This window comes from Saimiri boliviensis, chromosome 3, assembly GCF_048565385.1.
Source record: "Saimiri boliviensis isolate mSaiBol1 chromosome 3, mSaiBol1.pri, whole genome shotgun sequence".
Lineage (NCBI taxonomy): Eukaryota > Metazoa > Chordata > Mammalia > Primates > Cebidae > Saimiri > Saimiri boliviensis.
The window spans coordinates 25,441,286-25,467,174 of record NC_133451.1 but is presented as its reverse complement, the minus strand read 5'-3'; the positions used below and the strand labels follow the sequence as shown (position 1 = coordinate 25,467,174).

Here is a 25,889-nt window from a genome sequence, read left to right as displayed (position 1 = left end):
AGTTTAATGTGACCATGTAGTACTTACAGCAAGGAATACAAGATTATTCTAAATTCTAAATCAAGTGACTCACTGTCAGTCTCAACCTCTGGAGGCCTCACAATTTGAACCCCAACTAAATGTTTATTTCTAACCTAACAATGAGTATTCATAGCAAGATGTCTTTTGCAAAATTCTCATAACTTAGATTCTTTCTTTGGCGGGGTCAGTAACAACTGAACTTGCTATGATTTAAAAATTATGGGCCAGGCGTGGTGGCTCACGCCTCTAATCCCAGCATTTTGGGAGGCAGAAGTGTACGGATCATCATCCAGGTGGTCAGGAGTTCAAGACTAGCCTAGCCAACATGGTGAAACCCTGTCTCTACTAAAAATACAAAAATTAGCCAGGCTCAGTGGCGCGTGCATGTAATGCCAGCTACTGGGGAGGCTGAGGAAGAAGAATCACTTGAACTCAGAAGGCAGGGGATGCAGTGAGCCAGGACTGTGCCAGTGCACTCCAGCTCGGGGGTAACTGAGCAAGACTCTGTCTCAAAAAAAAAAAAAAAAAAAAAAAAAAAATTATGTAACTTCCCCATCTAATTGTGTTTCATATTAAAGAATACTATCCCCACTTCTAGGACCCACCCCCCGACCACCCAAAAGATAAACTATTATGTGTTCCTTCCTATACCAGACGAAATGACAATCTCATGTTGGAAAAGCAAATTACAGCTGAGTAATATTCTCCCATTTTGTAGAAATCAGCTGTAAATGACTCTGAACTGAGAGACATGCCCCTGGAGTGACAAAGCCCATGTCACCATTTACATGGGGGGAAAAAAATCTCTTTAAAGCACTACATAGTTAAAAACACTGACAAAGAAATTAAATTAGCAGAGCTATCACTTTGATGTGATATACCATGGTAAGGTAAGGCTGTAAATACACCAACTATGATATGGAATTTAATTTTATCTTTCTGAAGTGTTCTGATATCAAAGACGATAATACATGCATCAGGCACATTTGACAGAAGACTACAATGGTTTACATTTCCTTTTTATTTATTCCTTGGAACTGCTCATATTGCAGGTTTTTCATGGATGAAATATGGAACTGAGCAGATTCTTTTTTTCTACAAAATTATGGTATAAACTTGCTCAATTTTCTATCTTATTGCTAATAAACCTTACAGGCGCACAGTTTGTAAAATAAACCCCTTAAGGACTGAATGCGTAGAGCATGCTGCAAGGTACAAGAAATAAGCTAAAAATGAGCATATAAACCTACATCTGGACCAACACAGTACTGAATGCTGGCAAACATTTATCACAACACAGGGAAAAATTAACTAAAGGAGATACAGTTCAGTCCTGAAAGGGTTAAACAGAAACCCTAATATATTATTGTTTCTAACCATCCATCCCACATTACAGTGCTTGAAAACAAAGTCATAAGTCTGGCACAGAAATTACACACATTTGTTCAGTACTCATCAGAAACACAGCTGCTTTTGAAATTAAAGTAACTTGGTTACTAACAGCATTTTGTTTCAAAAGGAACCTCCTCCCCAGTAGATCTTCTGGTTAGCATGATTAGTTAGGTTAGTTCTCAAAAATGGCATTAGAAATCTCGTGTGAAAGCACAGATGGTACCAGTTTCATTAAAAACAACAAAACAAAACAAAACAAAACAAAACAACTAACCAGTTACAATTGCAAATAAGTCTGTGTAGTAAGAGTGACAAACATTTCACGATTAACTCATGTATGAGGATGCCTTTAATTGCCACAGTTTAAAGAAAGTGAGCAGCAAATTAGATAATATACTAGTGTTCAACTCTGAAATCACTCAAAATATAAAGGGCATTTTTATGGCCTTTAGCTTGCCTTCCCAATCTATGTGATAAATTAAATGCAATGAATAAAAACATACTAGATCAGAGACTCAGTTTCTACATGAATGTTTAGAAATTGCATAGAGTCATGAGAGCATTAAGATACATTTCTAAAACGGAATTACTAAAAATTCAAACATACTATAACTGAAGCACTCACCATTCTAAGAAGAGAATCTTTCTGAGAGTAAATGACTAGCATGTCTAATACTGCCATCACTGGAGGAGGGACACAGTCTACTATAACCAGAGGACAAGGTTCCTATAAATTATATACTGAAAATGATTCACAAAGCCATGAAAAAACATTTTTAAGCAGCTGACAAAAGAACTACTGATGAATAAGCTACAATAGACAAATCATTTCACTCTTTAGTCTGTGGTATGAGAATGGCCAAAAATAAGTGGGGAAAATGCCTGTGTAAGCACATTCTTGGACTTTTCAAAAAAAAGAGAAAGGGATTTACAATCTAATATTTCAATTATCTTATTGAAAGAAACAAAATAAGACAAACGTTTGTTAAAAAAGCAAAAGTTCATTTTAATAAAGTCATGAACTTGAAAAATTATTCTTGAGCTACAAAGCTGGATAAGGAATAGTTTGTTCTTCAAAAGTATCTCTTTTGTTATTGGTTAATTTAATATGGTTCCTTAACTAAAACCGAGGAAGTGGAGGAAACCTGTGGCCGTTAAAAGAAAAGCAGCACTAGGAACATGTCCATGCTCTGAACAAAAGCACTGCGTAATGACTCCTGCCATGACTCCAGAGAGGAATAACTACTACTCAGAAATAAGCAGTCTGTACGTAAGAGACGGTGAACAGTTACAACAAAGAAAGATAAGGCCACAATGAGTTCTGCCCTTGATCACTGAAACAGATTTAAGGTGTGAGGCAGGATTAGCTTATAAGAGAGAAGTGAGTGACTGGGGCAGATCTGAAGAAAAAAGGCGACATAGAATAAAATGCAGCCTGGGGGGTGATTAAAAAGGCTTGCAGTAAGAGAAAACCGCAATAACTGATTTAACCACCTAACGTGCTTTACAAATGACTTTCCCCTTGAAAACCGAGGAAAAGGCGATTTAAAGATGTTAGGAAGAGTATTTACAGTGGCATAGTCTGAGCAAAGAGTGAGTGATGAAGACAGCAAAGCTGGGAAAAAAATGCTACTACTAATTTCTAAAAAGTCTATTAATGGAAACTTTTTCAGAACAGCCCAAGACACCAGAAAGACAATGTTCTGTACAGAAACGCTGAAGGAAGTTACAGTTTTGCATTCATAAGGTACTGTGGCTCCTGTTTTATGGGACAGTAAAAGCTTACCACAATCTAGAGGTAGTTTTTACTCTAAGAAGGATGATTGTATTACTAGACTGTGTCATAAACATTACACACGTGGTTCCTGTACTAAATATAGCCCAATGAGTCTGCTGCAATTTCAAAGAAACCAAACAAAAGTATAACCAATGTTCAGGAATGAAAGCGAGGTAAAACTGGCAAGTTTAGCATGCAAGGCCAACATACAACCCTGAATGCAACCAAATCTCAGCTGAAAGGAAAATAAACATTTTCTGAGTTAGGAGACATTTGTGGAGATGCTCAGTATTAGAAAAGAGAAAACAAACAAAAAAGGCAGAGAAAAAAGTGAAAACATAAGTTACATTTGCATTTTATAATCTTACAACTATTTGTCTCTAAAGTACTGTCTTCCAGCTATTTTAGTTGATCATCTAATAAAAGCATCTTATGTTTTAAGATTACAATGATGTTCTGGCCTAGGCTACCCCTCCAACCCCCCAAAAAAGTAAAGATAATAAAACATGCTTTTGCTGACATTTTCCTCATTCTACCATAAGGGCACCATCTACCAACTGGTAGCAAATACTTCTCATATTTTTTGTCACTTGCCAACAAGGCAGAAAATACCCTGCTGAATGAAATCACTGGGAACATTCCAAGTTCAAAATAAAATGTTTAACTTACACATAATACAAGTTATGTACAAGATTAGGAGGGGGGAAACCTGAACAAATCCTGGAACACACATATGTATTTACGTTATGGGGAAAGGGGAAAGAATACTTCAAATATCAACATGTTCTGCGCCATTAACTCATTAATGGCTAAATGGCCACACCAAATTGCATGTGAATGTTAGAACCTCTTGGACAACCACTATAAATCCTTTTTTTTTTTTTAAAAAAAGGAAAACACAGAAATAACTACCAACAGTGTCTGAGAAGAGAGACTAAGTTAACATACATTGCATGTATTGCAGGCAAGGCAGAGGCATTTTTTTTTTTAAAGCTTTTGCACAGACTTCATATAATCTTAAAAAAAAAAAAAAATATGTAGGCCTTTACAAGATTTGACTTGCTGAAATCCAAACAATTTTGACTCACGAAGAGTCGTAAGACTTCAGCTGAAAAAAAAAAAAAAAAAGAAAAGAAAAAAGAAAAAGTTCCAGCCTTAGACCAAAAAAAAAAAAAAACCTGGAAGAGTATGATAATTAGATTAACCAAGCACGGTCAGGCTAGGAACCTGAATGTATTTTAGAGCAAAAGCTCAAAGGTGGGCGGGGAAGAGAACAACCTATTTGGTAACAAGGTGTACTATAATACCGTGATATAAAAGAAGGTATGGTGAAAATGTACCTTTTACTAAAGCTTATACAATATACAAGTTCCTTGGTCCATAAAAACTATGTTAGATTTGTGTCTTCTAGTTTGTTCAGCTTGTATTCCAGCCACATTATTTACTTCTTGCACATTTGAACAAAACCAAACAAAAACCAACCAACCAACCAACAAAACTGCTGAAAACTTGATTTCCAATAGTTTGTACATTTTGATGTTTTGTTTTGTTTTGTTTTACTGTGGCTTCTGCATTTCAAATCAGCACTTGTAGACAGATAATGGGGTTTTGAATAGTATCACTTGGTATGAAAAGTTTTCTCAAGAAACCACAAAAGATTGTTCATTTTTTTTCTCCTTTTTTGTCAACTGTTTGCCACACTCAAGTCAGTTTAAGTGCTAGCAAAAAGACGGTAGTTAGGATACCACTGTTGCTGTGGATGATGTGACACTGGTTGAATTTGTGCTGGCGTTTGTGTAACTTCCCTCGCTGTTTGTGTTTGATTCGTTAGGGGGCACCTGGCTTGAATTGGCTCGAAGGATCGCTCCTGCTGCGCTGCAGTGCGGCCGAGGCCCTGGTTCTGGTGTGTAGGTAAAGGTAAGGCTGGTGGAATAAATGATTCCATCATTTCGGACCAAAGTTACTGGAACCTGGACTGGTTGCCTGACCCATCTCCAACCTTCTCGGAATGCAGAAATGTCTGGGACGACGCAGAGCATACTTTCCCCACACCTGAGGAGGAAATATAAATCACTTAAAAGCACTTTAAAAAGCAAACTACATTTTTTAAATGAGACTTAAGGCAAGGTTGTTTAATACATTGTAATCAATGCCAGGAAAGAATCTCCTGTACCCACACCCCTCACAACCTCTGGATGATGTAAAAAGTTTTATCAAGTACCTGTACATAGTTTCAGCTTCTACATCCCCAAACCACACTCGTAAATTTGGAGTGAAATTCTGTCCTGTAAGTTCAAGCATTGCTACGTCCCCACCGCCATTCAACTGCAATTCACAGAAAATCACAACACTGAGAAAACTTTTCATTTTTCATTAAAGTACACAAATTAGATTCTCATTCAACTTTCATTTGCTTTTTTAAAAAAGGGCATTTAAAATGATTTTTATTACAAAGCTAGCTAAAAACATTTCAATTTAACAAACAAATTATTTCCATTTAAATTTTCTGGCAAGTATGCTCCTCCTAGTTTTTTTTTTTTTTTTAAATCAACAAATGGTGTATGTTAAAATCCCCAAATCACACAAAATTGGGGAAAAATAAAAACTCCCATGAAATGAAATGATGCCAAGTCATAGCTAAGAGTAACTGCAAAGAGCTAACGGCCAACTTGGATTAGGTGGTCTTACCTGAAGGCTCTCTACAACAGGCACAGGCGTGACTGGGGCAAGGACAGGGCCCATTCCCTCGTAAAATGTATACTCTGCCTTATCTGTGCTAATGATTGTCCAGGAAGCGCCATCATTTATCATCTCTTTATTTGGTTCTTTTGGGCATGGAGTGGCCTAATGAAGAAAGAAGTTTAGACACTAAGTTTTATACACTTCGTAGTAATAGTATAAGAAAATTCTACCAAAGTAACCCTCAGACAAGAGTTCTTAAGAAGAGAATTCGGTAAAAACTTAGAAACTTTCTAAAGCACGGTGCTTTGCCAATCCCTACATAAACACAAACAGAATATTAATACAGAAACCCCATGACATCAGTTTTTGTTATAATACAAACTATTTCAGTGACATATACCTTTCAGAACAACCAGTACAGGTACAATTTCATTAATAGCACAATATCTGTGATGTACATGGCTGTTTAAGACTCTTCAGAGACTCCTAAGAAAGAGAATGGGAGTCCTCATGCTTAGGAAACAGCTAGAAGCATATGCGCTTTCCACAGGAGGGACTCAAGATGGGAAGGCAAAGCCCCTACCCCTACCTTAACACACCTAGACCAGGGACTCACCATGCCTATCAGTGTGTGTGTGGCCATCTCTCTGGAACAGGAGTTTACAAAGGAGTTTCACATGAAACTGTACCTATCTTATTTTTAAAAAGGAGTTTCACATGAAACTGTAACTATCTTATGAAATCATCTGCCCACATCATAACTTCATGAAAGCAGAGTAAATGTAAAACATTAGGTTTTAAAGCATGTCATCATTACTATCTTGGGAAACCACGATGTAAATCTTGATGAGATTTTGAGCCTTCTCCCAGAAAAAAGCTTCGTCTATACAGTGTTTGCACACAATTTCAGAGGATTCAATGAGCACTGAAAATCTATTTTTGGACATCCTGAGGGGTTCTTCGTTCCTCAACTAAGAACCCTGGAACTAGATGTAACTGTTTTTCTGAGAACATGTTCATAATTTTGAGTTCTTCCTTGAGAAAGGATTGCTCACATGTCTGAGGACTGTGTATTAAGAATGCTCATACCTGAGATAAATATCTGCATATATAATTAACAGCAAATGAAAAGTTCGTATTTTTCTAAGCTGTTAACCTCCCAGTTTGTACATTTTAGATCTTACCAGTAATTAAAAAACATACCTGAAATTGAATTATTCTTTCTTGAGAAAGGCACAAGTACATTCTTTCTGTATCCTTAAGGTAAAATGCACATTTATGGAGTTGTGACACAGGATCATCTGCATCCAATAATGCGGTCTGCTTATCAACTTTCCTAATGATCTATATTTAACAATTAAGAAATAACAAAGGTCATCCACACATGGAAAGGATTTCCCTTATGTACAATGTCAAAAGTACACAGAAGTTATATACCATATAATAATATATCACTGTGTGTCCTATGCCTACATATATAAAAACATTCACAAACAAAAAGGCTAGGAATAAAAAACAGCTTTAGATTGCAAGCATGTCAGAATGTAGAAATTGTTACCCTCTTCCATGAACATCTAAAATAAAACCATCAGAATGGCAGGCAGTTGTTTTCTAGATCAGTGCTTTTCAAACATTAATGTGCACACAAATGACCTGGGGTTCTTATGAAAAATACAGGTTCTGATCTAGCAGGACTCTTGTGGGGCCTGATATTCCGCATTTCTAACAAAATCCCAGGTAATGTTAATGCCGCTGGCCTATGGACCATATCATGAATAGCAAGTTCTGACGATCTTTTCCAGTAATATGCATATAATGACAAATATTCCAACATCAAAGGGAAAAATCTCTAGAAGGCTACTGTCAGTGCAAACATCTTATATTCACTATCCAATACTTATGTATCTAAAAATAAAACAAAGTTAAACTCATGTTACAGATTACAAAATGGGCTTAGAGAGGTCAGATAAATTGCTCAAAATTACCAGTTTAGTAGCTGAAGGACCAGAATATGTCCTGATCCCAGGGCTGGCTGCCTGTCCAACTGATCTCTTTCCATTACACTGTAAAATCTTATAATCCAACTAGTCCACAAAGCACATGAATATCTGAAGGATAATACTATCAAATCCTACATGACACGTGACACCTAGAAGGTAATGGCTAAGTAGATAGAGGATCATGACCAAGAGCAAGATTTGACACAATAAACCTTTACTCTGTTTCCTTTTCTACTGATCACTTCCAACAACATACAAACATACTATCTCTCATCTCAAAATCTAAAGTAAAGAAAACCCGGACTACATGCCCCTGTCCCACCCTCTCACTACCTGCTTCTCTGCAAATGCCTCTTCCTTACTGTCCAATCTCCTGCAATCCCTCCAGCCTTTTATCTCAAAGACTCCACTACGACTGCTGTCAAAGCCACCAAGGATTTCCAGACAGATGCATCTCATGGCACTTTTCTGCCTTCATTTTTCTTCGTTTTCTCAGAAGCTCTTGATACATTTTGCTTTCAGGGCTACACCCGATCCAACTGACCTTTAGAATGCCCAGAACCAAGTCCTCAGCCCTTTACTCTCTTTATAATCTACACTGTTTAAAACATTTAGAGGTTGACAACTCCTAAATTTATTACAGATATTGATCGACTTACAACCTATGCAACTTACGACCATTCGACTTTACGACCACAATCGCTAGCCAAAACTGCTCTGCATCTGGCAGCGCAAACGTTGCCCAACTGGGCGTACGACAGTGCGGGGCAGCTTCCGGCAGCACTACCATCTCCATGTGCACCATTTCAACTGTTATCCCAGACTCAGTACAGCAATTTGTGTTTTGTGTCTTGGGTATTTTTCATCAAACCCCTCCCAAGATGTCTACCAAGAGGAAATTGTCTTTGTCTATGCCTCAGCCTGCCGAGAAGGAAAGAAAGGCCATCGATCTCCACACGAAAATGAAGGTAATTAAGCAGTACAAAGGAGGAAAGAAAGTGAATGTGATCGCACGTGATACGAAGTTACCACACTCGACTGTGTCGACGATTTTGAAAGATAAAGAAACAATTCGTGAAGCTGTGAAAGGTTCTGCACCCATGCGATCAACAGTTATAACAAAGCAACGAAGCGGGCCCATCCACGAAATGGAGAAATTCCTATATATTTGGATGGAAGATCAAATTCAAAAACGGACACCATTAAGTCTTTTTACTGTGCAGATGAAGGCAAGAAGTCTATTTCAGACTCTGAAGAAGCGTGCTGGAGAAGATTACAGTCAAGAATTTGTAGCAAGCACTGGCTGGTTCCAGAGATTCAAGAAAAGATTCCAAATGCACGATGTGTTTTGTCCGTATCGTGAAATTTATGGGAAAAAAAAAAAAAAAAGAAAGAAACATACAATTCAGACAAAACTCACCATGTTTATGAAAAAACCAACTCCGGTAACCCCGACTGCTGCCTCAGATGACGACATCAACGATCCGCAGCCAAGCACCAGCAGCCAATAAAATGTTTCATTCATGTTTATATATTTTGATATTTTTTGCAATGGGGAAAATGTTTCCTAAGGTATTTTTTACACCTGTATTTTGTATTTTTGTATGCATCTGTATTTCGTAAGTTTGTATGTTTTGCAAATATTAAACCTGTTGTACTGGTAATGCAGTGTTTTACTTAAACCTGACGAATGTAAAAGTAAGAAACAAAATGGTGTAGAGATGATACAAATGGCATAAAACGAACAAAGAAAATTATGATAACAATAATGAAAGAAAATTATGATAAAACATGACTTAAAGATTTTTATAACATCATTTCACAGTACTGTACATATAGCCTACTCAACTTACGACCAAATCATGTTACGACTGGTCTGTCGGAACCAATTGTGGTCGTAAGTCGAGCACTAGCTGTATCTCCAGACTTATCTTCTCTCTGGCATTCAATCTCTATGTACACTTAACTAGCTATTCAACATTTCCACTTCTGATGTCTAACAGGCATCTCAAGCTTACCATGTTGAAAATAGAATTTTGGATTTTCTCCTAAACTTGATCCTTTCAGGCCAACTCATCTAGGTTAATAAATAGCACCAGCATTCACTCAATCCAAAAACCTTGAGTCATCCTCGATAACCTTGCTTTCTCTCATACCCAACTATCCAATCTGTCAGTAAATTCTGTCAGGTCCACTTTCAAACAATCGGTCACCTCTCACCACCTTACTACTATGATCCGGGTCTAAGATAGCATCAGCTCTTGCCTCCATTGTGACAACAATCTAAACACCTGTCTCTGCTTCCACAGCCACATGGCCATGCTCCCTTCTCCACACAGCAGCCAGATGTATGCTTCTCAACAAAAACGAGCCATCATGCCCTGTTTAAAACCCTCCAGTGGCCTTCTAACAAACAGAGATAACATGAAGTCCTTACCCTAGATACAGAGGGAAATCCTACAAAATCTTGCCTAGGGCTAACATTACAGCTTAAGTTCCTGCCACTTGCCCTCTCCTCCTTCTGCTCCAGCTCCACTGGTTTCCTTACTAGTCCTCACACATCCCCTGCCTTCAGTTCTGTTTGCCTGAAATGCTCCTCTCTCAGTTAGTGGTTCTTTGACTTCATTCTGGTCCCTCCCTGGTGTCACTCTGTCACCCAGGCTGGAGTGCAGATGGTGCCACTGCACTCCAGCCTGGGTAACAGAGTGACACTCCATCTCATTAATTAATTCTAAAATTCAAAGACTTCCCCGACCTCTCTAAGTGCTCCTCCAATTCTCTAAACCTTTATTATCTTGTTTTGTCTTCTCATCGCTACATAAATCCCTTACATGGGTATTTGGCTTATCATGCTACCGAAATATAAACTCCAGGAGGAGAGGCACTCGACTATGCATGTCATTGTACCTCTAGCATCTAGACAGTGCCTGGCACACAGAAGGTGCTCAGGACTATTGTAGCTTGTATGTACACACGCCCAAATGTAATGCTTTCCTCCACAATCTTTAATAGTAACCTCTGTGAAGATTAAATGAATCAGAATATGTAAAGATGCTTACAATAGTGCTACTATTATGCAATGTATAGCTTTTATTGCTTGCCACACTTCGCTTATACTAAGAGATCATTTTGCTCCACTAATCCACAATTGTATAAAGCCCCAATCTTTAAAGTTAACATTTTTTATAATTACAGTTTTAGCTTTGTAGTTTATTAGAACTGTCATCCATCCTACTAACACTACCAATTTTTGAGTTTAAAAAACAGGCATTACACTTTTAGCAATTATATTTTCTAAGACAGTTGGTGAGACTAATTAAACACAAGCAAAATGTTTCAAATCAGGCTGAATGTGGTGGTTCATGCCTGTAATCCCAGCACTTTGAGAGACCAAGGCCAGCAGATTGCCTGAGGTCAGGGAGTTTGAGACAAGCCTGGCCAACATGGCAAAAACCCCATCTCTACTAAAAATACAAAAATTAGCCAGGCATGGTGGCACACTCCTGTAGTCACAACTATTCAGGAGGCTGAGGCAGGAGAATCGCTTGAACCCAGGAGGCAGAAGTTGCTGTGGGCTGAAATCGCGCCACTGCAACTCCAGCCTAGGCAATCGAGTAAGACTCTGTCTTAAAAAAATAAAAAGTTTCAAAACAATGCTAAAGTTTTAAAGCTGCATTTAAATTCAATAAGGTTAGGTTTTGGGGGGAATAATGGATTTTCTCAATGATGTAAGTCTAAAGCTTCCTTCCTCTAAGTCTACAGCACTCATTTACAAGTCTCCACCACAGGAGAATGGTAATTTTTCTACAGAACTGTTGCTGGTGTGCCCTACTGTTTCTCCACTAGCTAGTAAGAAGCACACTGAGAACATGGGCCACAACTGGTTTTTCATTCATGATGATAGTTCTTTGGACATAGATATTGCTGAATGACCTAGCTCTTCTCAATAAAGAAACCAAAGCTGTCCAAAGATTGTACCGAAACCTTGCTCTGATGATTTCTAATTAAGAAAAGGAAGAAAGAAATTTTAGAAAACAAGTAGTACTAACTCTAATTTAAACTATGTATGTGGTGGATTATGCGTCCAGAAAACATCAGGGGTTACTCCAACCAGCTCTCTCTTTTTCTCTAAGCTGGTTCTATAGTCTGTTTGTACAATATTTACCATACCTCTGAGGTTAAGTGGATACAGCCCTAAAGGACAAGAAACATGTCTTATTCACATTCTTAAATACTATACCTACTGAACGCTCAGTAAATATTGGTGAAATTTATTTTACTGGGTTGTTCACCAAAGCAATGATGTACTTTTATACCTTACACTGAAGAACACTGACAAAGCCTTAAAAGTGGAGTGAAACCAGTGACACAACAGATCTTAAATAACCCCCAACTCCTCGAGTATCTGACAACTTTGATCAGTACCTGGGGTAAATGGCCAACTGAGGTTTCTCATTAACTGGCTAGATCTGTGTGCACTGTGGCTGTTTTGAGAGCACCCTAAAAACAGAATGCGTACTTACTGAGACATTTATCCCATTAAAAGGTGGTCTTGGAGGGATAGTGTTTTCCAAGTAAAGCTCTCAAATGAGGTTGATATTCTAGGAAGCATTAAATACAACTTTCAGATAATAAGGTAGGATTATTCTTTTGAAGAGCCTATGCAAGCTACAGGATGTTATCTCTGTTGAAAACGGCATGTAAGCGGAGGTCAAAGGAGGTAGGAAGTAATGCAGATATCTAAAATCTAGATACGATTTTGAGAAAACTAGTCAGAATTCCTCAGTCATGAAACCCCTAGAAAGATTTATTTATCAGCATTTTAATAATGGTACTGTAACTTTTTCTAATAAGTTATTTTTTTATTGCAACATTTTTATATAAAGCCATATAGTTTTGAGTGGCTTCAATTAATGATGCCTTTATAAAAACTCCAATTAATGATGACTTTTAAACAAGGCAGACTACTGGTACTTTACAAACAACTGTAAATTGAAACATTGTTTTAAAATTTGGGGCTGTCTTCTAAATGGTTTGTATTGTAAACTATTGGTGATCAGAAGAATCGTCCTCCGGAATTGTGTTTCTGCAATACAAGCATTTAATACCAAAGCAAACAAACATCATCCTTGGAACAGAGGAAATGAATGAGAAGGGAAAAAAAATGAATAAATGCTGATTCAGATTTTTTGCTTGCTTCTGTCTTCTCTGTTTTTCATGTCCTTCACTCCCTAACATTACCCTTTTTATTATAATTTGTCTCAGCTGCAAACCTTTACCAATTACTGTTACTATACTTCATGTCTTCTAACCTATTGCATTGAGATGGGAAATAAAATCACCTTGTACAATCATGACAGAGGGAAAAAAACCAAAAACCAAAAAACAATAACAAAGAAATGAATCACTGGCTTAGAAAACTGTAGATTAACCCAGCCTCTGCTGAAATAGCCCCAGAAAATATAAGCCTGTGGAATATTTCACCAAAAAAAACAAATAGAAGGCATGTTTAGAAACAATACTAAACGTTCTACTTGCCCAACCTCCTCCATCTGACCTTGAATCAAACTTAATCATAAATCCCCTTCATCTTTTAATATAAATAAATTGCACTGTTTCAGAAAAGGAGAAGGAAAATTGGGAAGGGGTGGCGCTACAGAGGACTTTTCATTTTACTAACAAAAGTAGTTTTTACAGTTTCAAGATCTCCTTTACTGTGGTTGTTGAGACAGGATCTCACTCGGCTGCACCAGCTAAAGTGCAGTGGCACAATCACCGCTCACTGCAGCCTTGATCTCCTGAGCTCAAGTTATCCTCCCACTTCCGCTTGATACTACAGATGTGTGACACCATGCCTGACTAATTTTTTTTTTTTCTTTTTATGGTAAAGATGGAGTCTGACTATGTTGCCAGGGCTATCTCAAACTCCTGAGCTCAAGTGATACCAGGGCTAGTCACCTCTCCTCCTCCTGCCTTCACCTGTCAAAGTGCTGGGATTGCAGGTGTGAGCCACCATGCCTGGCTGAGTTTTAACGTCTTCTATTGAACAAAAGCCCTAAATCCTATGCCCCTCTCCCAAAGTTAGAAATACCAATTTTATTTAAGTTTTAATAAATCTATCTTCTTGTGAGAGAGTAAGCTAACAAAAATTATGCTTATATTTTGAAAGGAATAAGAATTTCTTCTTTTTGAAAACTTGGTCCTACATTGGGATATGGCAGGTACCACAAAAAATGAATACAGTATATCGCTGCATTAGTAAAGAAAAAAAAAAAATGCAATGTATAGTGCCCTCTACTGAATAGCTTCAGATAAACAGCCAAAAAGGAAATTGCCACCAAAATTTACTGGAAATCATTTAAGAAAAAAGTCATTAAAAATGTACTTGTAAAAACTGGCTAATTACCTTAAAGCACTTCCAAAATAAGGTACGGTATAACTGTCAACTATAAACAGCAGTGATTTCTGACATATTTTTTAAAATTAAAAGGCATAAAATTGAGGTATGTTTTTCACATTTGAATGTTGTGGCTTTCCTGTTTAAAGAATTAATTTTTACTTCATGTTATCACTAAAGCAAAAGAAGAGCCATACCAATCTTGGGAGTGCCATGCCAGTAACTGAGCACACAAGTTTGACTGTTTGTCCATAGTGGATATAGCCATCTCGGACTGTGAATTCTTCTCCTTCTGATTCATCATCATCCACTACAGTGGGTGGAAAAAGAAATCAAATTGTCATTTTTTGAATTCATTTTATGATGAGGCAAATGACAAAACTCAATCTATCCATGTAGCTCATTATCAAAAGAATTTAACAATTTCACACTAAAAACATTAAATGCACATTTTTATACTCACAGAGATGAATGTAAAATGCTCCCCACTGCTGTGAACTGGCATGAAAATTACCTCCTTCTACATGCAAGTATCTGGTACTAACTGTCTGGGATCGTAGTCGATTAAACAGAGCCACCTTTGTTCCTGAGGCAATGCATACTGCAAGAGAAAAACAGCTCTTATTTATGTGATTGGAGCAGAAGGTAGGGAAGGAGCACAAGAAGGAACTTCTGCTTGGCAGTTTATAATTATTCTTTGTTATCATTTAACAGTTTGACAAGTATTTTCACCTTCCAAGACAGTATAGATAATACCAAAAATGAAATCAAAGTAACTGTTATTAACAATATCCAGCTGATGATATCAAACATCCATAAAAATAATTTTAAAGGGAAAGCTACACAGAATGTTTAATGTGGTGCTGATTATTAAAGAAAAAAATTTTAAAATAATAAATGTTAGTAGAAATTTAAATGACCTATTTAAATGATGTATTTCTAAATATACTGATAAGAAAATATCACTGAATGGAAAAGCACATTATACAATACTCTGTATGCCGTGGTTCCATCAGGCAAAGTATATATTTTTAATATATGTTTGCATCCAACTCTACAGAATACATGCACAGAAAAGGGACTAGAAGGATGTTTATCAAACTTGATGACAAATGCCTCTGCATATTGTGATTTTAGAAAATCCTGCTTTCTTCTAAATACCTTAAAGTACCGTATGAAATTTCTTGAAAATAAATCTATGTAAGCAGAAAAATATTCTGAATGTGAAATATGTTCTCAGCCATCAAGAAACTAATATTCAGTACAACCACGAAGTTAAAGCAGTTAATAAAACTGTGTTATTTGAAATGCAGGAGCACACCACCACCTGTAAAGTAGGCTTTGCTTTTCAGCAAGAAAACAAGAACCAAAGGACAACAAACTTAAATCTGATCAAGATTCTAGACAAAAGATTCTCTCCTTAACCAAACTTTTAAGCAGGCTGCCTGAGCATTCAACTAGTATTCATCTTTGAGCCCTGCCATCAGTCTGTTTAGCGCAGTTGTAGCAAGAATCCTCCTAAATTATCCCCTACTCTGAATCTATGATCGCTTTAGCAGAAATCCTAAGTCAGGTCAGCAAGAAACGCCCTACCTGTGATGTCTCCTTTTAGTAAGTTTCCATCCATTGACCATCTAACTCTGCTCCTTGGCTATACATCCCTGATTGTCTGTTGTATTTTGAAATGGAACTTGGTTCTACACTAAGTCTTCTTTCCCAAATTGCAACAGTACTGAATGAAATCTGTCTTTCCAAATAGCAACCCCACTCTATTTCTTTTTGACTCTACCAATTTATAGAAAATACGTTAATATCAAATAAATGAAATTGGCAAAATCCAGTATGTGAAAATCTCTAGTGGTCAAATGTCTCAACTTACTTGAATAAATTGCAAGAGGTGGGGAGTGTCCATAAAGAATACTCAAGGACGTGTCGCAATATAAACTGTACTACGTGGTAGATCTGAATTTTGATTCAAGCAATCTGATTTTTTAAATGACATTTTAGACCATTTTAAATTTTAACACTGATTAGATATGCACCAAACTAAAATAAGGGCAGAAGCAAGTGGGGCTGGAGGTATGGGTATAGATGAAGATAAGATTGGTTGAATTTAAGATCACTGTTGAAATTAGAGAATGAACATTAAGTTTCATTTTATGATGCAACTCTGTCTACTTGAGTGTGTTTGAAAATTTTTCATAATAAAAACTAAGTGGTATTAGTGGACTGAATGAACTAAAATACAGCCAATATAAAAAACCCATGAGCTTATAAGACAAAATGAAAAGAAAGCAAGCAAAACAAATACCCTAAAATCCCACTGGTCACTTTCAAGGAATATGATCATTATTCTGCAAATGAGTAAACAATCAAGCAGCTAATCCTGCCTTTTCATTACATACTACAATTGAAGCAGAGAGCTGATACAGCAAAGTTCCTCTTCGTACAAAAAACTCCAGCTAACAAATGCAGAAGTTATGAATTTAAAAAATTAGAATATCACCATTTTGCAGCATTTAATAAAAGGGGTTTAAGCATCATCAATGGCTACTAAAACCATCAGGTTAAAGTGTGCTGAGGAACTTTATGGATGGATTAAACTAACAACAGCTGAAATACTATAATCAATCTTAACATGACAAAAAAATTGGATCACCAGATATTATGACTTTTGATCCAAAGAAAATGAATGTGTATTTCACCAACTAGTTCTGAAAGTTTTTATATCTAACCACCAGTTCATGGAAAATAAGAGAGAGAGAGAGAAACATGTAATCCAAACCCAGAATATGGAAATTCTGCAACAGGAAAAATGATCCAATTTCTTCAACAAATGACATAGAAGGAAAACAAAGGTGAGAGAGGATGAGAAGAAACTATTACAGACTAAAATGCATGGACCTTGTCTGAATCCATGTTTGAATAAACCACTGTAAAACAAAACAAAGCAAAAAAAACTATAAAAACATTGTGGGCCAATCTGATAAATCTGAACATGGAATGGGATATTAGATGGCATTAGAAGCTGCTGTCAACTCTGTTAGGTATAATGATGTTTCGAAAGAAAAGGCATGTATTAGTCACTATTGCAGAAATTCTGGTTGAAAGGACAGGATGAGATTTACATTAAAATACACTAGCAATTAGAAGACAAAGAGGTGCTGGTGGTGATGGAGATAATGAAACAGAATTGATAAAACTTGTTGAGGCTAGGTGGCTGGCTTCTCCCCTTTATATACATTTGAAAGTCTCAGCCAGCCACTGGCTCAAAATCCCAGCACTTTGGGAGGCCAAGGAGGGTGGATCACTTGAGGTCAGGAGTTCAAGAACAGCCTGGCCAACATGGTGAGGTAGAGATGGGGTGTCTCTACTGAAAAACACAAAAATCAGCTGGGCGTGATGATGGGCACCTGTAATCTCAGCTACCTGGGAGGCTGAAGCAGGGAGGATTGGTTGAACCTGGGAGATGGAGGTTGCAGCCTGGGCAACAGAGTGAGAGTCCATGTCAAAAAAAAAAAAAAAAAGTCTCCTTAATAAAAAGTTAAAAAAAGAAAAATGGGCGTGGAGGTTAAATTTATAATTCAAACAGACAGTATACTTCTTTGGTAGTCTAAAAATAGGCTGATGAGACAGCAGTCTCTGCCAGAGCAACCACATTACAAATTTTGTTTAGATTCTCAGGAAGGCCTGACAAAACCCATTTAATTAATAATGTTGAATCAACGGGGTGCTTTTTGACATTGTGGGTAGATCAATTCTTTGTGGAATGGGAACTATCTTGAACATTGCAGGACATTTCAATTCAGCATCACAGACTCAAGACACCCAAAGCCAACATCATCACCCTCTGCAGTCACCATAACAGAAAGAGAAAACTTCCCATTTCCCCAAAATGCCCCGAGGAGCACTGAGGAACAAACTCCTTAAGAACTGCTTCATTAGACCACATACTGTTGATTTACAAAAAAATTTTTTAAAAAAAGAGAATAAAGAGGGCCACAAAAATATTAGTAAAGAATGAATTGGAGAAAAAGGAACATTTTTACACTGTTGGTGAGAGTGTAAATTAGTTCAACCATTATAGAAGACAGTGTGGCAATTCCTCAAGGATCTAGAGACAGAAATTCCATTTGACCCAGCAATCCCATTACTGGGTATATACCCAAAGGATTAAAAATCGTTCTATTATAAAGACACATGCACACATATGTTTATTGTGGCACTGTTTACAATAGCAAAGAGTTGGAACCAACCCAAATGCCCATCAATGAGAGACTGGACAAAGAACATGTGGCACATATACACCACGGAATGCTCGCCATAACAAACGACGAGTTCATTTCCTTTCTAGAGACACGGATGAATCTAGAAACATGGATGAATCTAGAAACCATCTTTCTCAGCAAACTGACAAAAGAACAGAAACCCAAATACCGAGTGTTTTCACTCATAGGTGGGTGACGAACAATGAGAACACTTGGTCACAGGGAAGGGGACAACACTCACTGGGATAGGTGGAGGGGGGTAGGGGGAGGAACAGCAGGGGGCGGGGAGGGATAACACCAGGAGAAATGCCTGATGTAGGTGATTGGGGCGGGTGGTGGAGACCACAAACCACCATGGCATGTATGTACTTATGCAACAATCCTGCAGGACGCAGGATGTGCACAAGTACCCCAGATCCCTAAGTACAATTAAAAAAAAATATATTGAAAACGAAGAACAACAACAAAAAAGAATGAATAAATTGGCGATTGAAAAGGAAATTTTTAATTTAAAAAAGTCTCTTAATTATTTATTATTAATTATTAATGGTGGGAATTGGAGACAAATAAGAAAACTCAAGCATACATACAGTCAGCATTTTTCAACGACTGCTTCTTTTTGGAAGGTTTGGAGATGACTTTTATCCGCTTGCTGAGGAACACACCAATGTCATCACTGTTGCCATAGAACATCTTTACAGACAACATGAAGTGCTTTCGCTTGTCTGAATCAGATATGTACAATGTTTTGGCTGTGCAATAGTTCTGTGGGAAAAAAAAGTAATGTTTTAATAGCAGCAAAAACTTGTTTGTTTATGTAGCACCTACAACTCAGAATGACCACGGTTTAAGTGAAAATAAGCAACACAATTCCAATGGATAGCTGATAAAACCAACTACAAAAATGATCAACTGTAAAAATTACTGAATTGATTTCTGAAACGTACAAAATCTTCCCTATAAAGTCTATAAAACACAAACATTGTCATCTATTGTATCCTCTTTAAAAAACCATTTAAAAAAATAGTCCTTTCTTGTTTTATACAGCTCTACAATGGGGCCATGGAATTATCACTCAATGTTACAGCAGTAATTTTTAAAAGCAGAATTTTTACAGTTAAAAAAATCAGTGACTATCTTTCTGCAAAAAAAAAAAATGTGTGTGTGTATATATATACATGTATATAAATATAAAGCTATCAGAATTCGAGAGAATTATGTAAAAGATTTCAGCAGTTCTTCTCAAAATAGTGCATAGAATGTTTTTCTTTATATAGCCGAAAGCTAGAGTAATAATCACTTCTAAGTTTGAGGAAAACAATCACTTGTAAGTTTGAGGAAAACAAAGTGGATGACTATAAAATATCTTAAACCAGAAAGAGATTTAAGTATACTTTAAAGAACTATTTTTAAAAATGATTAACTTTGCCCAAAAGGACCATTCATATTCTATCACCAAAAGAAGTGAATTTAAAGGTAAAAGAGAAAATGCTCAAGGCATTATGTCAGTTTATGAGAATTCAAATTTTGATAACTGAAAAGATGGTATTAAAGAGTTATAGCACTTTACAAACAGCAAAGACACTTCAAAATGCTACTGCTTATATTATATGAGACAATTCTAAAATCTTTCCTATTCTCTTGATCCCTGTGTATTAGGGAGGGGTCTAAATTACTATCCTTTTCCAGATAGGATAGATAATGCTGAAACACAGTGCAAGTATCTAAAATATCTGAATTATATTTTTTAAAAGATCAACATTCCGCTTTAAAATTAAGCTAAACAAGTTTCTTCAACTACCTCTGCTGTATCTTCCTTTTAAAAAGCAGAGCAAATGTTACTCAGGAAACAGTTAATGCCTTCTAGGTTTTTATCTTTAAAATTTTACTCACAGACAGCCTTGGCAGCAGACAAAATTACTGCAATGGTTTACTGTATTTTTCATAGCAAAGCTATATGAGAAAATTCAGGTGCCATCCTGAACACTGTATATTCAATTAAGTTTTTAAAAATCAAAAGTTTGGTAAATGCTTTGAGAGGTTCTGCTCCGTAGAAGGCAAAAATAAAATAAAGCTAATCATGGTAATAAGAAAAATAAAAACAGGCTGGGGTAGTGGCTCATTCCTGTAATGCTAGCACTTTGGGAGGCTGAGGTGGGCAGACTGCTTGAGACTAGAAGTTCGAGACCTGCCTGGACAACATGGTAAAACCCCATCTCTATGAAAAACACAAAAATTATCCAGGCATGGTGGTGCAAGGCTGTAGTCCCAGCTACTCAGGAGGCTGAGGTGGGAGGGTCGATTGAGCCTGGGAGGCAGAGGTTGTAATGGGCTGTGATCCCACCATTGCACTCCAGCCTGGGTGACAGAGCGACATCCTGTCTCAAAATGAATAAAGAAACAAAAAATAACAGTACTTTGCAGTCACATTACTCCTTGCACCCAAGATCTCCAACACATTCAGAGACAGCATCTGTGAGCTGCTATACCCATGGGTCTGCCATACTCTTAAAAATGAGAACACTGAAGGTCAAATTAAGCCTAAACAATGAAATTGTTCTGGACCGTAAGATGAAGTCTATGAAAATGGGTATCAATGTACTAAAGCAGACAGTCACGGGAAGCAAAAATGAAATGTATATCTAAATGAAGGGAATCACATTCTAATGGGAAAGCTTAAAAATGTTGATTGCTTAATTTTTAGTGTTAAAATTAAAAGGTAAGCTCCATATCAGGAAAGAGAAAATACTGAAATCTAGCATAAATCGTACATATCCACAAACAAGAAAGAAAAAAAAGAAAAGGTTGGATAGTAAGACCTACACACAAAGAACTGCATTTTGTTTAGAAAAAACAAACATATATACATCTCATTGGAAAGAAAGGAAATATATCCCTAGTTACAATGAGTAGTTTGAATCCACAAAAATCAGAACCAAGATAACTTTATGGCAACTATTATTTTTAAAAAATTCTAAGGCCGCTGACCACAAACTACTCAAATTCCATTAAGAAGTAAAAAGTCACTGACTCACAGAAAACAAGCAAATAAAACTAAAATTACATTTGCTTTGCTTTTCTAAAAGGCCAAATTAGCTCATGGAATTCTAGAAGAGAAAATGGCATATAATTATCTCTCTAGAAACATCTTTGAAAACAAGATCTGCAGGCAATAAAGACATTGCCCTGAAAGGAAGAAGAAATACCAAATCTAATGTTGCAAAGTGATATTGCAGAAATGTTTGAATTATAGAAACAAAATGTTAGCAAGAGTATATGATATTTAATAATAAGAAAAACACAAATGTGTTAAGTAATCCTTGTTGCACAACTTACCTAGCTGCGACTATATAAAATGTAAATTTTTAAAAAGTTTTTAACAAATTAAAAACATTAAACAAAATCTGAGATCCAACATATTAGCTACACACAGCCAAATGTCATAACCATAAATTTAAAGGGCTAGATAGACTAGAATTTTGTAGTAGTAAATATTTAAAAGTACATTTTTATATTTAAGTATAAATACCAAAAAATGCAAAATGAATTTCCCATATTTCTCAATAACTAATTTGTATCACTTACTGAATAGACTATTGAAGGAAAATGGTATTTCCTTCAGTGAATGGAGGTTAAGTGAGGCATACAAGAGCAAAGTGCCTCTTACTGAAGCTCAGCATCCACTGCTCAGGACATCTTTGCCTACCTTGGTCAAAATCATGTTATTATACCTTTATGCTCTAAGCACATGATTATATATATATATATATATTTTTTTCTGACTGGGATGCCTTCTACTGACTCTCAGCAGTCTTACTTTACAAAAACTTCCCTAATAGCATTTTTCCTTAAAACTAACATATAATTTTGACTTACAGATACTGTACTATCCTATTACTAGGTATTTTAAATACTAGTTAAATGCTCAAGCTTTCAGGCATTCTGTTCCTCTTCTGCCAGTTTCTAGGCCTTGGGGAAAGGGTATACTGGTGGAAGTTAAAGAAAAATATAATCAAAAACAGCCATAAGATCTCCTCGTTGAGGGAGCCCCTGAAGTACAAAATTTTAATGTAACACTACTAAGCCACAAGGCTGCGAAAGGCAAGCAGTGACACTATTGGTTGGTTTGTTTGGTATTACCTCACTTAAAATTACTGGAAGCTGGAACTGGTTAAAATGAGCAATGAAGTAGGATTAAACAGTTAGATACACAGGTAGCTAGAATCCCTAGCTTCTCACTACCTATCTGATCCACTCATTTATAGAACTGAATGTCTAAATGTGAAGCCTGGAGGCATATAACTCTGAGACTTCCTAGGTAACAAGAAAACAGATGAGACAAGCTAAGATCTATTAGATCAACCCACCACTTAAACATATTCAGTACTTTAGCTCAGGGGTCATAATTTAGAAATAGTTTTACTGGTTTAAGATGAAACAACTTTTATTGTAGTAAGTATTATCCCAAATCTAATTTAAAATATATAGTCAACAAATCTTACTGACAAAAACTATAAAGTTATAAATTACATACAAATAGCTAAATTTGAAGGAGGCTGTTATTAAGACCTGTAGTACTTCAATTTGAGAATACAAATCCCCTAGCTCACCTCCATCAACACTACTTCCAACCTATATCCCTAGTGCCAACTACAACAAAGCAAACACTAAAATATTCAACAAAGATTTATCAAATAATGAAATAGCTGTTTATGCACTATTTTAGAAGACATTTATATAGTCACTGAGATCAGACTAACCATTTTCCAAATTATAGGTAGCAAGGAAAAATAAAATCACAGCTAAATTCTAAGTGAATAAAAAACTTTCAATACTAAAGGTACAGATTGGCTGGACATGGTGGCACATGCCCGTAATCCAAGCACTTTGGAAGGCTGAGGTGGGTGGATTGATTGAGCTCGGGAGTTCAAGATCAACCTAGGTAACATGGCAAGACCCCGTCGTTACCAAGAAAAATTAGTAAACTAGTTGATAAATTGTTTTCCCTAGAAATTAAAGAACCTGCACCACACACTAAAATTTGAGTAAAGCCAGCTGTGGCTGTTCTTGTCTAGAGTATCACTCTGCTTTACACTGATGTCGAGTAAACGTTTATGATCTTTATAACCCAGATAAATGCTTCCCAGAATATATAAATATATATATATATATATATATATATATATATAAAATTATATCTAGTATAAAACTAAGATTAAGACAGCAGAGTAAAACATTACTGAACAATGTATTTTTGTTGATATTTGAGTATCAAACCTCTGTCAAACAAAATGAGCATCCAGCCTCCTAAATTTATTACTGGCTTCCAACAGAAATCGGATTTACAGTCTGCTAAAACTGCTTGCAAGCTGAGGAAGCTTTCTGCATGCCACCTTCTGATGTCAGCAGCATAAGCTTCAAGAATGACTAGACCGAAGTTATCTCAGAGGCATATTTTTTGGTCCTAGTTTATATATTCAATAAACTGTTACCAACAGCTATTAAATAAACAAATCTCTACCACAAAAATGAATATGAAAAGTACATTCTGGTCCCATGGTAACCCTTTCTGATGAACTGGCAGTCTTGATTTACCTTTCCTTCCAAGTTTAGCTGCTGCATTTCTTGGTCACTATTTCCTATCCCAATAAATGCACACGGTTGAGACTCTTGTTCAGAACAACCATCACGTTCCATTTGTTCTTTTTTTTTCTTCCATCCACTGCCCATAAGATATACACAAGGAGGAGGGCAAAAAAACCTGAAGAATAATGGGGAAAAAACCAAAGCACAAATCAGTTAGATTCAAGAAAGCACTTCCTTTTCTTGATCATTATGAATACAAAATCATATTGAAATGCACCTATTTCCCAATGAAATATTTTGGTGAAGCGTTTTGTAATGCAAATAATCATGCTCTCGGCACAGAAATCAAGACTTCCACAATGACTATATCTGTTCAGGTAAAATACTGGAATTAGGTGTACAGTTACTTTTTAGAGTACAGAACTTATCTTTGTATTTTCACATGGCTCAGAGTTCCAAACTACCGGAATTCAGCAAATCCAGTGTACTCTAACACATTACAAAGCATGAAAAACCACCAGAAAATCTGTAATTACTAATTAAGGCTTATTCAAAATGACAAAATTGTTAATGAGTGACATTATTATTATGGATACTGCATTTAACTTTATGTGGTAATTAACCTGGAAAATTGTATTCGAGCACTGTCCCGAGTAGAAACATCAAAATATTAATAGAACTAAGTAAAAGAGTCAAAAGTAAATGGATATTCTGATTATGAGCACTGCTGTGTTTTACATAGCTTGAAATTTTACATACACCTGGACCACCTCATGCACTGTAGATATGTGAGAAATCTTTCATGCAAAAAGAACAAAACACTATATTCTTTCAACCCATAGACAACCAATGGTTTGTTTTGCCAATTGTCAAAAACCACCCTCAAGTTCTTTTGAGAATTACTTTCTTATAATCTCTTCTTTAGCAATTAAAAATATTATCTATTGCAAAGTCTAGCTCCAGGCTCATATTTTGCATAGCTTAGACCATCAATCCAGTCCTTATATAGGGTATAAATTCACACTGGCTCAATTATAATGCTGATTTAGACATACTTTAAAACATCTGTGTCATATCTCTCTGGGGACCTGAAAACTCAAATTAACTACATTAGCCACATAAGTAATATAAATGGGTGAACAGGGTATCCAATAAACAGGAATGTCAAGGATGGGCGCGGTGACTCATGCCTATAATCCTAGCACTCTGGGAGGCAGAGGCAGGCAAATTGTTTGAGCCCAGGATTTTGAGACCAGCCTGGGCAACATGGCAAAACCTCGTGTCTACAAAACAAGGCAAAAATTAGTGGGCATGGTGGCAGGCACCTATAGTCCCAACTACTAGGGTGGCTGAGGTGGGAGGACCACCTGAGCCTGGGAGGTCAAGGCTGTAGTGAGCTGTGACGGTGTACCTGCACTCCAGCCTGGATGAGAGTGAGACTCTGTTTCAAAACAATAACAATAATAATAATAATTAGAAATATCCTTTAGTTTAGTTAGGAATATCTTTAGTTTAGAACCAAAGAAGTTGGTTCTTTCCCTTCTTTCTTGAAACACACAGCCTCCACCACAGTCACTTTCACTTTTTGTACTGTTACTACATTAGTATGGAAAATTGCTTAATTTTCTTAATGCTAGTGTAAGAAAACCTGGAGCTTACATGCAGTGATAATCAACTACTGGTGTGTATATCCCCGCTCACATTCACGTGGCTGAACTATGGGTATGCAGGCCTAGTGTTGGTCCCATAATTGTTCAATAGATGCC

At 36.6% G+C, this 25,889-nt stretch overlaps 1 protein-coding gene across 11 annotated transcripts in view; it reads right to left on the bottom strand.

Annotated features, from left to right (window-relative positions):
• Positions 1–1,024: 1,024 nt before the first annotated feature.
• Positions 1,025–25,889, bottom strand: part of RBPJ (recombination signal binding protein for immunoglobulin kappa J region) — a 276,170-nt gene continuing 251,305 nt past the window's right edge. For all 11 annotated transcript variants that reach the window (XM_074395971.1, XM_074395967.1, XM_010338174.3 and 8 more), the window contains 8 exons: positions 24,133–24,298; positions 19,128–19,302; positions 14,733–14,870; positions 14,467–14,579; positions 7,076–7,216; positions 5,879–6,034; positions 5,412–5,515; positions 1,025–5,242 (listed from right to left, as the gene is read on the bottom strand). In XM_074395971.1, coding sequence (XP_074252072.1) covers positions 4,927–5,242; positions 5,412–5,515; positions 5,879–6,034; positions 7,076–7,216; positions 14,467–14,579; positions 14,733–14,870; positions 19,128–19,302; positions 24,133–24,298 — 1,309 coding nt within the window. In that variant the 3' untranslated portion in view covers positions 1,025–4,926. The remainder of the gene's footprint in view (positions 5,243–5,411; positions 5,516–5,878; positions 6,035–7,075; positions 7,217–14,466; positions 14,580–14,732; positions 14,871–19,127; positions 19,303–24,132; positions 24,299–25,889) is intronic.